This window comes from Myotis brandtii, unplaced genomic scaffold (assembly GCF_000412655.1).
Source record: "Myotis brandtii unplaced genomic scaffold, ASM41265v1 scaffold143, whole genome shotgun sequence".
Lineage (NCBI taxonomy): Eukaryota > Metazoa > Chordata > Mammalia > Chiroptera > Vespertilionidae > Myotis > Myotis brandtii.
This window is the reverse complement of record NW_005355115.1, coordinates 3,059,926-3,073,532: the sequence shown is the minus strand read 5'-3', so window position 1 is coordinate 3,073,532 and position 13,607 is coordinate 3,059,926. Positions and strand designations below refer to the sequence as shown.

Below are 13,607 nucleotides of genomic sequence, written 5' to 3'. Positions count from 1 at the left end.
AAAGAATGAAGTTATTTTAACTTTTGAAATGTGTCCTTTGAAACCTTTTTCTTTTTTTTTATTATATAGGATTTTATTGGGGTGACATTAGTCTACATGAACATATAGGTTACATGTGTGGGTTACTAAAACCTTTTTTAATATACATGTATATTTATGTGTATGTACACACAAAATAGCATATAAGATTAGATCAAACTATGTATAGTGTTTTTTTTAAAAAAATTGATTCTTAGAAAGAGAGGAAGGGAGAAGGATTGGGAGAAACATCTGATCGGCTGCCTCTTGCATGCCCCCGACTAGGGATTCAGCCGGCAACCTTTCCATGCCTGTCAACACCCAACCAACTGAGCCACACTGGTCAGGGCCTATGTATATTGTTTTGATGAGAAGTCAGCTGTTAATTTTATTAAGCTTCACTTGTAAGTGTTGAGTCATTTCTCTCTCTTGCTGCTTTCAAGATTTTCTCCTTGTCTTTGGCTTATAGCATTTTTAAAATATGTTTCTGTTTGTGGATTTCTTTGTTATGTTTATCTTAGAGTTTTGAACTTTATGGATGTGTAGGTTAATGGTTTTCAGTAAAATTGGGAAATTTTCGTTCATTACTTCTTGAAGTATTTTGCTCCCTTTATTCCTCTCATCTTTTGCTACTCCTTTTGTGTATATATTGGTGCACTTAATGGTGTCCCACATTTCTGTGAGGCACTGTTCATATTTCTTCATTCTTTTTTTCTGTTCTGCAGATTGCATAATCTTTAAGTTTGCTAATTCTTTTGTCAGTTTGAATCTACTGTTGAACCCTTCTATTGAAGTTTTCATTCCAGCTTTATACTTTTCAACTCCAGAATTTTCATGTGGTTCTTTTTTTTTTTTAATCCTCACATGAGGATATTTTTTTTTCCATTGCTTTCTAGAGAGTGGTAATCCTCACATGAGGATATTTTTTTTCCATTGCTTTCTAGAGAGTGGAAGGGGAGGAGGAGAGGGGGAGAGAGAGAGAGAAACATGGATGTGAGAGAGAGACATCAATTGGTTGCCTCTCATATGTGCCCTGACCAGAGCTGGGGAACTTGGAACTGAGGTACGTGAGGTATGTGTGGTATGTGTTCCCTTGACCGGGAATTGAACAGTGCATGGGCCGGTACCCTAATCACTGAACAACACTGGCCAAGGCTTCTCTTTACTTCTTTAATCATTGTTTCCTTTTGTTCTTGGACAATATTTATAATGGCTCCTTTGAAGTCTGTCTGTTAAAAGAACATCTGGTAGCTCTCACAGACATTTTCTGCTTATTTACTGATGTATGGGTTATGCTTTCCTGTTTCTTTGCCTATCTCGTAACTTTTTGTTGAGAACTGTAGAACTTAGAGGATATATTATAGTAATCTTGGTACTGGTGTTCCTCATACCTTGTTATTGTTATTTGCTTGTTTACTTGTTTGGTGACTGTCTATTTAGTACAGTCTGTTCTCCCCTTCCTTCATCTCAGAAATGTGAAGCCTCCGATCTTACTCCTCTTGGGTATGCCCACAGTCACCCTGGGGTAACATGGTTTTGACAGGACTTTATTTGACACCTTTTTTCCTGGGTACACCCAACTCTAAAATTACTAGCTGATTGCTTTATTCTTTTCAACAGTGTTTTGGGGCATAAATTACTTCACAGACTGATCCAATCAAATTTGGGCTCCTTTGAAGGGATAGTTTCTGGGTTTGATATTTGTTGTGACCCCAGGGGACCTTCTCCCACCTGTCTCTCTCTTTCTCTCTGGCAAACTAGTGGGCTTACTGTTTAGTCTATATAGTCAATAACAGTTTCTTCCCAGTTACTTCACCCCAACTTTCACTGTTTTTGAGTACTCATAGGCTTAACCCCTCCATGCTGTGTGGAGTGATTTGGAGTTTCTGTTTTACTACTGCACTCTGATGTGCTTGTCTGAGTGACATCCTTAATTTAGGAGCTGAGTGCTTGGTGAGGCAGTGAAGCACTCCAGCTTTCCTCAGCCTGCCTCTCCCAGCATGGAACGCTCATTCCACAGTCTGGGCAAAGGCAATTGGGGCTCTAGTGTTCTCGGAAGCAATGTGTCTGGGCAGAAGAAGGAAACCAGGACTTCTCAGCTGCTCTGGATGGGACTAGCCTCAGCAGTAGGTGTCTGGAGGCAGGATGAGAAATGCTGCTCCTGGATTAAGAGCCCTCCTACTGGGAGCTGGAGAAGAGACCCAAGAAGCCTGTGTTCTTGGCTGCACCAGTGGAGTTTCCATCTCCCTGAGCTGGGAGGGAGGAAGAGAAGGAGTCTCACTTTTCTTACCAAGTTTTAGTAGGTTTTCTTGAATAAATGTTTCTTCATTTGCTGTATCCCCTTAGGATCCTTTGCAGAGACTTAAAATTATTTAAAATAAAATTTTTAAAACTAATTTTTGTCTGTTCTGCTAGAGTGGGTCTACAGAGCCTCTTCAAGCTGGAAGTTGCTCCTATACTTGATTCCCTCCCCCCCCCAATATTGTGAATAACTTTCTCACCATTAAATCATTAAAATTATGGAATCATAAGAAAGTACACATAAAGTAAAAAATTAAATAAAATTGCAACTTCCAGTGATAATCACTGTTAATATTTTGGTGGGCATCCTTCACATCTCCCCACACATATATTCATTAATAGATACACATATACTTTTACATGTTGCTCTGTAACATGTAAACTTTGAAAGTTTTTACATGCAGTGTGTCTTGGGCATCTTTCCATGTCAAAATAGATTTAAAGACTTTTTAAAGGTTATATGGATGGCTGTATAATATCCTATCTTATAGCTGTGTATAAATTCACTTAATTAGTTTCTTACTGTTGGATGTTTAGATTATGCTAGTAATCTGCCATTAGAAATAGTGCTTAAAGGACAGTTTTATAGCTAAGTCCTTGTTCATGCTCTTATTTCCTTAGGCTAAGGTTGGGTTAAAAAAATGTGAAACACATTAGTGTTTTAGTGTATATTTCTAAATTCTCTTTGGGGAAAGCTACACCAGTTTACTTTCTTAACTGCCAGTGTGGGAGAGTGTCTGCTTTTTAGCACCATTGCCATTAAAACAAGACAAAAAGCTGAATGCTAGTAATTAGAAACACAGAAATAGTACTTGTTAATTTAATTCGTGACTTTAAAAATATTAGTTAAGTAGACCTTTAGTCATTTCAGCAATTTGTATTTTTTTTTTCCTTAGTGCACTGTTTATTTCCTATTGTTTATTTCAGTTGGGTTGCATAAATTCTTTATATCTAGCCATTCCTAATAATTACAAATATTTTCTCTATTATTTGCTTTTTAATTTTGCTTTATGATTTTTTAAAAATAGTGCTACAGCCCTAGCCGGTTTGGCTTAGTGGATAGAGCGTCAGCCTGTGGACTGAAGGTTCAATTCCGGCCAAGGGCACATGCCCGGATTGCGGGCTTGATCCCCCCCATTAGGGGGCGTATATTTTATTGATTTTTTACAGAGAGGAAGGGAGAGAGATAGAGAGTTAGAAACATCGATGAGAGAGAACCATCGATCAGCTGCCTCCTGCACATCTCCTACGGGGGATGTGCCCGCAACCCAGGTACATGCCCTTGACCGGAATCGAACCTGGGACCTTTCAGTCCGTAGGCCGACGCTCTATCCACTGAGCCAAACCGGTTTCGGCTAAAATTTAAATTTTAAAGCCTTTGTTCTTTTCCTTTGTCTTTTATTTATATTGGGTGAGTACATTCCCACCCAGAGATAAGATACATATTTATTTATACATAGTTTCTTCTGATTTTAATTTTGCTTTTGTGTGTGTGTACTTTAAATTGAAACTGAACTTTATTTTGGGGAATGGAATGAGGTGAGGATTTTATTTCTTTCTCAAATAACCAATTAGTTTTCTTAACACTATTGGATAATCCATCCCTTACCCATGGCATATGATTTTTAAGGTGGTCTTGTGTTCTTTTTCTTCAGACGTCTTGCTGCCCTCCAAAAGAGAAGAGAACTTCGAGCAGCTGGCATAGAAATTCAGAAGAAGAGAAAAAAGAAGAGAGGAGTTGATTATAATGCTGAAATCCCATTTGAAAAAAAGCCTGCTCTTGGTTTCTATGATACTTCAGAGGAAAACTACCAGGCTCTTGATGCAGATTTTAGGAAGTTAAGACAACAGGATCTTGATGGCGAGCTAAGATCGTAAGTGCCTTTCTGGTTTTGAAAATGGAAAGGTACAGTAGGAATTTTATGGAGGACCAGGTATTATCCTTGTCAGAGTCAGATTTTTATTATTTAGCACAATGTAGCCTATGTATGCTTTTATTTATTTAATGGGCTCACCTTTCTGAGAAAAATCAGTCCTGTGTTTGGCATAGAATGCTCTTTGGAGCTCTTGAAATGTCAGCACTGCTCTTAGTGAACTGTCTACTCACTGAGTTGCAATCTTAATTTAAGATTTATGTACTTTTGTAAATAGTTTAGTTGTTTTACTAATAGCCTGAAGGAATCTGTCAATATCTGGTTTATTTTGTTTTTTTGTCTTGCATTCTACAAATTTGTACTTAGTGGGGATAAGTAGGTATATTTATAAAATGTTTGAGGGTACAGAGGGTTTTGCCTGTTTCAAGGGATTTTTAGAGTTTCTTTAATTCTTTTTTTTTTTTTTTTTAAATATATTTTAAGAAACATCGATGAGAGAGAGAGATCAGCTGCCTCCTGCACGCCCCCCAGTGGGGTTGTGCCCGCAACCAAGGTACACGCCCTGACCGGGACCCCCCAGTCCGCAGGCCGACGCTCCATCCACTGAGCCAAACCGGCCTCGGCTATAAAATGTTTGAGGGTGCAGAGGGTTTTGCCTATTTCAAGGGATTTTTAGAGTTTCTTTAATTCTTATATCTGAAAATTGTGGGGAGAATCATTTATGATTGTCAAAGATTTTTAGTTTTTCATTTCCTGATTGACATATTATTTCTATTGCATGAATTATTACTAAACAACTGACATTAGCCACTGTAAAACAGGGTTTTCTTGGATATACTCCATTATATTTATTTCTTAAATTAGGTAGCTTCGACAAATAGCTTAAAGATGAAAACATTTGAAAGGAATAGACTAGATGGGGAAGAGGATGGCACACAGTAGGGAGGAGGCATTCCTGGGCTTCAAAAGTCTGCTTGAGCCCTGACCGGTTTGGCTCAGTGGATGGAGTGTTGGCCTGCGGACTGAAGGGTCCCAGGTTTGATTTCCGGTCAAGGGCATGTAAGTTAGTTGCGGGCACATCCCCAGTACGGGTGTGCAGGAGGCAGCTGATTGATGTCTTTCTCTCATCGATGTTTCTGGCTCTCTATCCCTCTCCCTTCCTCTCTGTAAAAAATCAATAAAATATATTAAAAATAAAAAAAAAGTCTGCCGTGAACCTGTCTTTCAGTTTTCTAATAACTTTTTGGTATAATTTGTCATGACTTAAATATTCTTTTTAAAAGTTTTGTGAATTTAAAAAGTCATAAATAATTGAATAAAAGTTCTAAAGGGAAATTTTAAAATTCACAATATTTTAATTTTATTCCCTTTATATAATTGTTTTTATTTCTATAAACTTTATCATTTTTCTATGTACACATATTTTATATAAGTATAATATGTAGGAATCGTTTTATGTTGTTTTGATGTTATATGTAACGTTTAGCTTATAGTCTTTATAGTATACTAGAGGCCCGATGCACGAAATTCGTGCAAGGGGCTCAGCCCTCACAGCCATGCTGGCTGCCTCTGCCTCAGCCCTCGCAGCCACGGCTTAGTCCGGCAGGTCGTCCAGTCTAATTAGCATATTGTGCTTTTATTATTATAGATAGCTTTTTTTTATTCATTTCAGAGAGGAAGGGAGAGGGAGAGAGAGAGATAGAAACTTACATGATGAGAGAGAATCATGGATCGGCTGCCTCCTGCGCGCCCCCTACTGGGGATCGAGCCCGCAATCCGGGCATGTGTCCCTGACTGGAATCGAACCGGGAACCCTTCAGTCCGCAGGCTGATGCTCTATCCACTGAGCCAAACCAACCAGGGCTATAGGTAGTTTTAATAGTTAATACTTAAATTACTTAGTATATTGTTTTCTTAATAATTCTGTTATTATTCTAAGTCCTCATTCTTCTTGAATTAGTGGGTAGGTAATGGTGTAGGCACCAACTTAATATATATATTTTTTTCTGTTAATTAGTAATTTTCTTAGAAATGGGATTATTTTGTTCAAAATGTATGAGTATTTATATGGCTTTCAATGTTATTGCCTTTATGTAACTTAAAAATCTCTTCTCTACCTTGATCCATGACAGTGAAAAAGAAGGAAGAGATAGAAAAAAAGATAAGCAGCATTTGAAAAGGAAAAAAGAATCTGATTTACCATCAGCTATTCTTCAAACAAGTGGTGTTTCTGAATTTACTAAAAAGAGAAGCAAACTAGTACTTCCTGCCCCTCAGGTAATATGATAAAAGCATATTTTTCGTTGTGTAAACTCATATACTGATCATTTATTCAGCAAATAATTTGAGGCCTTATATGCTAAGTTTTTGTTAGGTGCTAGATGTCCTTAAGAAATTCACGGCATAGCCCTGGCTGGGTGGCTCAGTTGATTGGAGCCTCATTCTGTACACCAAAATGTTGCTGGTTCGATTCCCGGTTAGGGCACATAACTAGGTTGCTGGTTTGATCCCCTGTTGAGGGAGTGTATGGGAGGCAACCATTTGATGTTTTTCTCTCATATTGATGTTTCACTCTCCCTCTCTCTAAAAAAAATCAATTAAAAAATTCATGGTGTAATTATATCAGGCCTGAAACTGCTCATATGATTCAGTAATTGTCAACTTTTAGCAAGGTGTCAGCAGGTTAGGACTCTAGGCCTCTTTCTTGTGGCAGACCAGAATAAAGGTATTGTTTGACTTTGTGGACTTGAGGCTGCTTACTTTTAGTGAATATTTTGTCATGTCATATTTATATTTTTGAGGCAATAGCAGTGAAAAATCAGTGTGGGAATTGTGAAGAAGAGAGAGAAACATTCCTTCACTCAGCTTATCACAGTCTCTATGCTTTTGACTTCATTATAGTTGGTTATTAGGGATATTGAATAAGCTCTTGTTTTTTTCAAAGACTCTGCAGATGAAAAATAAATTTATTTAGTTATTTTTTCCATAGGAGTGGAACCAACTAAACTCTTGTTCTGTTTTGAGTAGTATAGCTCTGTAGAATTTGTTTATTTATTTAAATATTTTTAATGATTTCAGAGAGGAAGGGAGAGGGAGAGATTGAAACATCAATAATGAGAATCATTGATTGGCTGCCTCCTGCACTCCCCCTACTGGGGATGGAGCCCATATCGGAGCGTGTGCCCTTGATTGGGAATCGAACCTGGGACCCTATAGCCCACAGGCCAACGCTCTATCCACTGAGCCAAACCAGCCAGGGCTGGCTCTGTGGAATTTAGACAGTTTAGTGGAGCAGAGGGATGGACTTAGGAGGCCAGCAGAGCTTCTCTCCCCAAATGAGTGCACTGGCTGCATCAACACAATGTTCTTCGCACAAGCAAAATAATTTGCCAGATGCTGCCATTTCTAGTAGTGATTTTTCTAAAATTGAGATTTTGCCTATTATTTTTTTTTCTTAATACTCCTTAGAATATGTAGTTTGGTAAAATTACTAAGATAACATATTTTGATTTTCTTAGGGACCTTGTGGATGATATTTTAATTGTTTTTAATTCCCCCCCCCCCCCCATGATAGTTTTGTACAAACACAAGTTTTTGGTATATTAATATGTTGCTTATTTTAAAATATTTTTAGTGTGGAAATACACTCAAGACTTTGTAGCTTGATACCATGGAATTCCCCTCTTCACCCTCTGCCACTCACATTATATAGGAAAGACTTTTAAAAAACTGTGTTATGGAAATTTTCAAATCCACAACAAGTAAAGAGAGTGGTACAGTGAACCCTGTGTACTCATCACACAGCTTCAGCAGTTTATCTTTCTGGAATATGGACGTTTTAAGTTGTGTTGTTTTCTGGTTAGAATACTGTTTACTGTGATAACTTTCTTTTTAGATTTCAGATGCAGAACTCCAGGAAGTTGTGAAAGTAGGCCAAGCAAGTGAAATTGCACGTCAAACAGCTGAGGAATCTGGCATAACAAACTCGGCTTCCAGTACTCTTTTGTCTGAGTACAATGTCACCAACAACAGCATCGCCCTTAGAACGCCACGAACGCCAGCTTCTCAGGACAGAATTCTGCAGGTAAGCTGTCATATAGTAGAATGAGCCTTTTCCTCTTTGTTATTGTAAGGATTATGAAGCAGAACACTGAATGGTTTGGTTTTGTTTCTTTACAGTTTGAAACTGAATCCTGAATGCATGGATCCTAGAGATTTCTGTAGTAGGGAAGCTAAATCAACAGATTCAGTAGTTAGGCAGTTTTCTTCCTACATTTATTAAGTCTTAGTTTTTAGGGTTTTTGTGAAGCTAGCCCTTCTATCTTCATTAGTCTTTAGTACCTATCAGTAAAGCACTGCATTTTAAATGTTGCCTAGCAATCCTAGAAAGAAGTCAGATGTGTGTGGTCAGTAATTTTTAAAACTTCCCTGCATTTCTGTACTTAGCTTGGCATAGGCTGCCATCCTCCTTCCCTCTCCTTAACTCCTGAGGTATACAGCTCTGTGTGTTTCTAGGGTGTCTGCATGTCAGAGAATAGCCAAACCTAACAAAACACCATTGAGTCTTATTACCCTTACATCTCATTTTCTTTTCTCTAATAGAAGTATCGTTTTAAGGTCTTGATTCAGGAGTCAAGTAGTCCTGTATGGCTTAGTAAGAAAACAGTTGTGTCCTTCATCACTTGTTCTCTAGAGGCACCAATTACAATTCTCTGTTTTTATTAACTTATTGCTAAGACACTTGTTTTGCCCCCCCCCCCCCCCCCCCGCCAGTTTTAGGCATTATTTTCAAACCAGAAGTTGAACATGTGGCTCCATTACATCCTCTGCCTCTATCATTCATACACATTCTTTCCATTTCCTCATTCTCCATTATAGTTATACTAGAGGCCCGGTGCATGAAAATTCATGCACTGTAGCGGGGGGGGGGGGGTCCCTCAGCCTGGCCTGCCCCCCTCACAGTCCGGGAGCCTTCAGGGGCGGGAGACAACCCGGCGATCAGGGGAAGGCGATGCCCCATCACACCTCTGCTGCTGCCACTGCCAGCAGTCCAAGCCTCAGCCGGCCCTGGTTACCTGAGCCTCAGGCGGCCCTGGGGGTTTGGGGGGCTGAGGGGACTGGGGTTCTCCAGAGGCAGGCATGCAGCAAAGCTGAGGGGACTGGGGGTCTCCGGAGGCAGGTGCGCAGAGGCTTGCTGTGTGCCTGCCACCCTGGTGGGGCTGAGGGGACTGGGCACCGCCATCTTGTGGCTGTGGGCGTCGCCATCTTTGAGGGCTGGGCAATTAGCATATTCCCTCCTTATTGGCTGTGGGCACCACCATCTTTGAGGGTGGGACAGTCAATTAGCATATTCCCTCTTTATTAGATAGGACTAGAGGCCAGATGCATGAAATTTGTGCAAGGGGCTTGGCCCCCACTGTCCTGGCAGCCGTGGGCCTCTGCCTCAGCCCCTGCCTGCTGCGGCTTTGTCCGGAAGGACATCCAGTCTAATTAGCATATTATGCTTTTATTATTATAGATAGTTATAGTTATACAATAATTTTGGTTAGCTCCACATTCATGGTTTATCTTATGATTATGTAAACCATAGTCCATTATGAGCCACAAAGTGCCTTATAATTACTACACAGTATTTTTTTTTTAGTTAATACTTGTTTTATTCTATTGTTAAATTATCTGATTACTTAGCACTAATTCAACTCCAGACTATACATTAACTGTAAATATCCTGTAATTTAGGTATTCTTACCTTTTTGAAGAAGACTTTCCCCAAAATTCTGAATGTTCTAGTCTGGACTGATTACGCTTAAGATCTTGTTTACAGCTCCCTCTCTTGATTTCTTTTCACTGTCACCCTAGACCAGGGATGGGCAAACTTTTTGACTCAAGGGCCACAATGGGTTCTTAAACTGGACCAGAGGGCCGGAACAAAAGCATGGATGGAGTGTTTGTGTGAACTAATATAAATTCAAAGTAAACATCATTACATAAAAGGGTATGGTCTTTTTTTTTTTTTTTTTAGTTTTATTCATTTCAAACGGGCCGCGGGCCGTAGTTTGCCCACGGCTGCCCTAGACAGTCCCTTGGATGTCCTCTTTCCTGGCTCCCTGTCTTTGGCTGTCTTGGCTTATTTCCTTGTTAGTGAAGCATACCCTTCAGTAGCTTTCTGAGGAGGCTTTCATTGAAGATGGAAGTTTTAAGACCTGGCATATCTGTGAATTACTGTTCTACCTTCTTATATAATTGGTAGTATAACGGTTTAGAATTGCAAATTGAAATGGTTTTTGTTCAGTTTTGAAGGCAGTGCTCCAGTGTCTTCTAGCTTCCATTATTGCTGTTGAGACCAGTGCCATTCAGGTTAATAGGAAACCTGTGTTTTTCTTTTTGTGGAAGTTTATATACGCGCTTCTCTTTTTCACAAGCATGCTTCTTGGTGTGGGTCTGTTTTTAACCATTGTGCTAGGTACTCTGGATCTTTGCATTCTGGAGACTCATGGCCTTCTATTCTGGGAAGTTACTGTATTTCGAAATTTAACAAAATTTCCTCCCTTTCATTGATCTGTTTTCTCTATGAACCTCAAATTTTCTTATTTGTTTCTATCTGGTTTTCTGTCTTAATTGCCTTTTTGACTTATTGCTAGGAGATTTTCTGAATTTTATCTTTGTTCAGTTTTAAAATTTCTGTTATCATACAGTGGGGCCTTGACTTACGAGTTTAATTCGTTCCGAGACCGAGCTCGTTAAGGAGCTCGTTAACTCAAATTACTCTGTCAACTCAATGCAAAAAATCTACTGAGAGACAGCTGGTATCTCAAAAAACTCGTTAGTCGGGACACTCGTAAGTCAAGGCCCCACTGTATTTTTAATTTCCAAGAGTTCTTTTTAAAATGTGGTCAATTTTTTAACATTGCATTCTTATTTATGAACATCTCTTATGTCTCTTAGGCTATTAATGATGGTTTTGTTTTTATAGGTTTTCTTTTCCCTGCATAGTTTTTAAATTCCTTTTGTTAGTTTTATTCTCTATCTTTCATATGAGATGTTTCCTTAAATTTCTTCTGATCTTTGGCTCTCTGCCTATATCTAGGGGATAGAGGAGGGACAATTAAAACTGATTCGAAGTTCCTTAGGTGAGTGTGGGGCTCCTTGACTCTAGGCTTACTTGTGGGCTGAACCTGCTGGGGTGTTTTCACTGGGGAAGTCTTGATGTCAGTATTTCTAGATCTTTTTTCTTGGGTTAGTTGGATTCCCTAGAGAAGTAAGTAGCTTCCACTCTCCTGCCTGGAAGGCATCAAGCTGGCCAGCCTTTTGGGAACCTAGATGGGGAAAAATGCTTTGTACTTCGAATAGCAGAAGGAGCACACACAATTGATAATGTGAAATGTAAGGTTGTTTTCATTAATAACGAATAACGAATTAAGCCTTGCTACAGTTATCTTCATTTGCCCCAGAACTTGGTGGTTTAAAAATTGTTATACTCATGGTTTCTGTGGGTCAGGAATTCAGAGAGGGCATAGAAGGAACAGCTTGTGTCAGCTCCATGTGTCTAAGATCTTGTTTAAAGCTCCCTCTCTTGATTTCTTTTCACTGTCACCCTAGACCAGGGATGGGCAAACTTTTTGACTCAAGGGCCACAATGGGTTCTTAAACTGGACCAGAGGGACGGAACAAAAGCATGGATGGAGTGTTTGTGTGAACTAATATAAATTCAAAGTAAACATCATTACATAAAAGGGTATGGTCTTTTTTTTTTTTTAGTTTTATTCATTTCAAATGGGCCGGATCCGGCCCGCGGGCCGTAGTTTGCCCACGGCTGGTCTAGGGCCTCAGCTAGGATGACTCAACATTTGAGGTTGACTTGATAGCTAGGGGGCCTGGAATCACCTTTCCATGTTTGGTGTTTGCTTCTGGCTGTGCTGGGAATGTGGAGTAAATTTATGCGTGGTCTTGCCTTTCTCACAGCATGGTGGCATCAAAAGTTGAACTTCTCCCGTAGTCTCTCAGTGCTCCAATGTGAGTTGTTGTAGTGAGTGTGTGGGAAGCTGCATTTTTTTTTTCTTGCCTTGGAAGGCAAGCAGTGTTATTTAGCACTGCGTTCTGTTAGTTATAAGTGAGTCCACCTAGATTCAAGAGGAAGGGATGTAGACTTCACCTCATGATGGAAGGAATGTCAGGGTTGGATTATAACAAGAGCATGTGAGATGAGAGATAATGATTTGACTATCTTGAAAAATGACAATCTTACAGACCCTAAATTGGGTATTAAGATACTTGTAGGTACAGTGATAGTAATGAATACAGGCTTATAGTGGAGGGACTGAGGCAAGCAAGACTTCAGAAATGAACCTGCCCATGTGAGTTTTCTTACGAAATGATAGGCCAGCCGGTAGTGTCTTCACTTCCTAGTGCGAGAATCAGGTTCAAGAGGCTAATGAAAACTAGATATACAATTAATTAATGATAACACTAGATTAAAGTTTAGTTGTTCTGACATTTAGCCCAAGCTCACATTGGGAAAATTGAATTCTTAGTTCTTTATGATTATAAAGAGGTTTGGCACAGATAGTAGGAGAAGCTTTTAGATAAATGGTAATGCCATATATGAGGCCACAAAAGCATTTCTTAACGTATAAAAATTTGTTCTTAAACTTTTGAGGTGCCATGTTAGGTTGACAGAGTAATGGAAGTACTGAATCTGCCATGACCTAGTAGTCATTTTCTCTCTTGGTTTTAATTGAGAAAATGTATAAGAATATTGTTTGTTTTAAGATTTGCATAGTAGCACCAGAAGCGAGGATTCTGTCTTCTGTCTAAACTGTTGAAATACTTTATTTTCTCATTAATCAGGAAGCCCAGAACCTCATGGCCCTGACCAATGTGGACACCCCATTAAAAGGTGGACTTAACACACCTTTGCACGAGAGTGACTTCTCAGGTGTGACTCCGCAGCGGCAGGTTGTACAGACTCCAAACACCGTTCTTTCAACCCCATTCAGGTATCTATCTTCTATCTACACTAATAAAAGAGAAACGTGCAAATTGGTGTCACTCCGCTACCCTTCCCATTGGCTAATCAGGGCGATATGCAAATTAACTGCCAGCCAAGATGGCGGCCGGCAGCCAGGCAGCTAGAAGCGAACATGAAGCTTGCTTGCTTCAGTGACAGAGGACTCCAACGTTTCCCGCCTGCCGCTGCCGGCCTCTGAACTTGCAGTTAGAAACATTGTTACAAATATAGAAGCTAAACAAAACCCCAGAAACCTGCTTTCAGCCAGCCGGGATCTCAGAGCTGGAGTTGAAACAGTGTTTCGATTATAGAACCCAAACAAACCAGATACCTGCTTTCAGCAGCCAAGGCCTCAGAGCTGGAGCCAAGCCTCAGAGCTAAAGCTGGCCCAAAATAAAAAAAAAAAA

General features: G+C 39.6%; 1 protein-coding gene across 1 annotated transcript in view; it reads left to right on the top strand.

Moving 5' to 3' along the window:
* The window catches only part of CDC5L (cell division cycle 5-like), a 50,130-nt gene that overhangs the window by 10,386 nt on the left and 26,137 nt on the right, over positions 1 to 13,607 (top strand). Inside the window, exons 6-9 of the mRNA XM_005860951.2 lie at positions 3,975 to 4,193; positions 6,326 to 6,470; positions 8,089 to 8,277; positions 13,041 to 13,189. Of these exons, the coding sequence (XP_005861013.1) occupies positions 3,975 to 4,193; positions 6,326 to 6,470; positions 8,089 to 8,277; positions 13,041 to 13,189 (702 nt within the window). The remainder of the gene's footprint in view (positions 1 to 3,974; positions 4,194 to 6,325; positions 6,471 to 8,088; positions 8,278 to 13,040; positions 13,190 to 13,607) is intronic.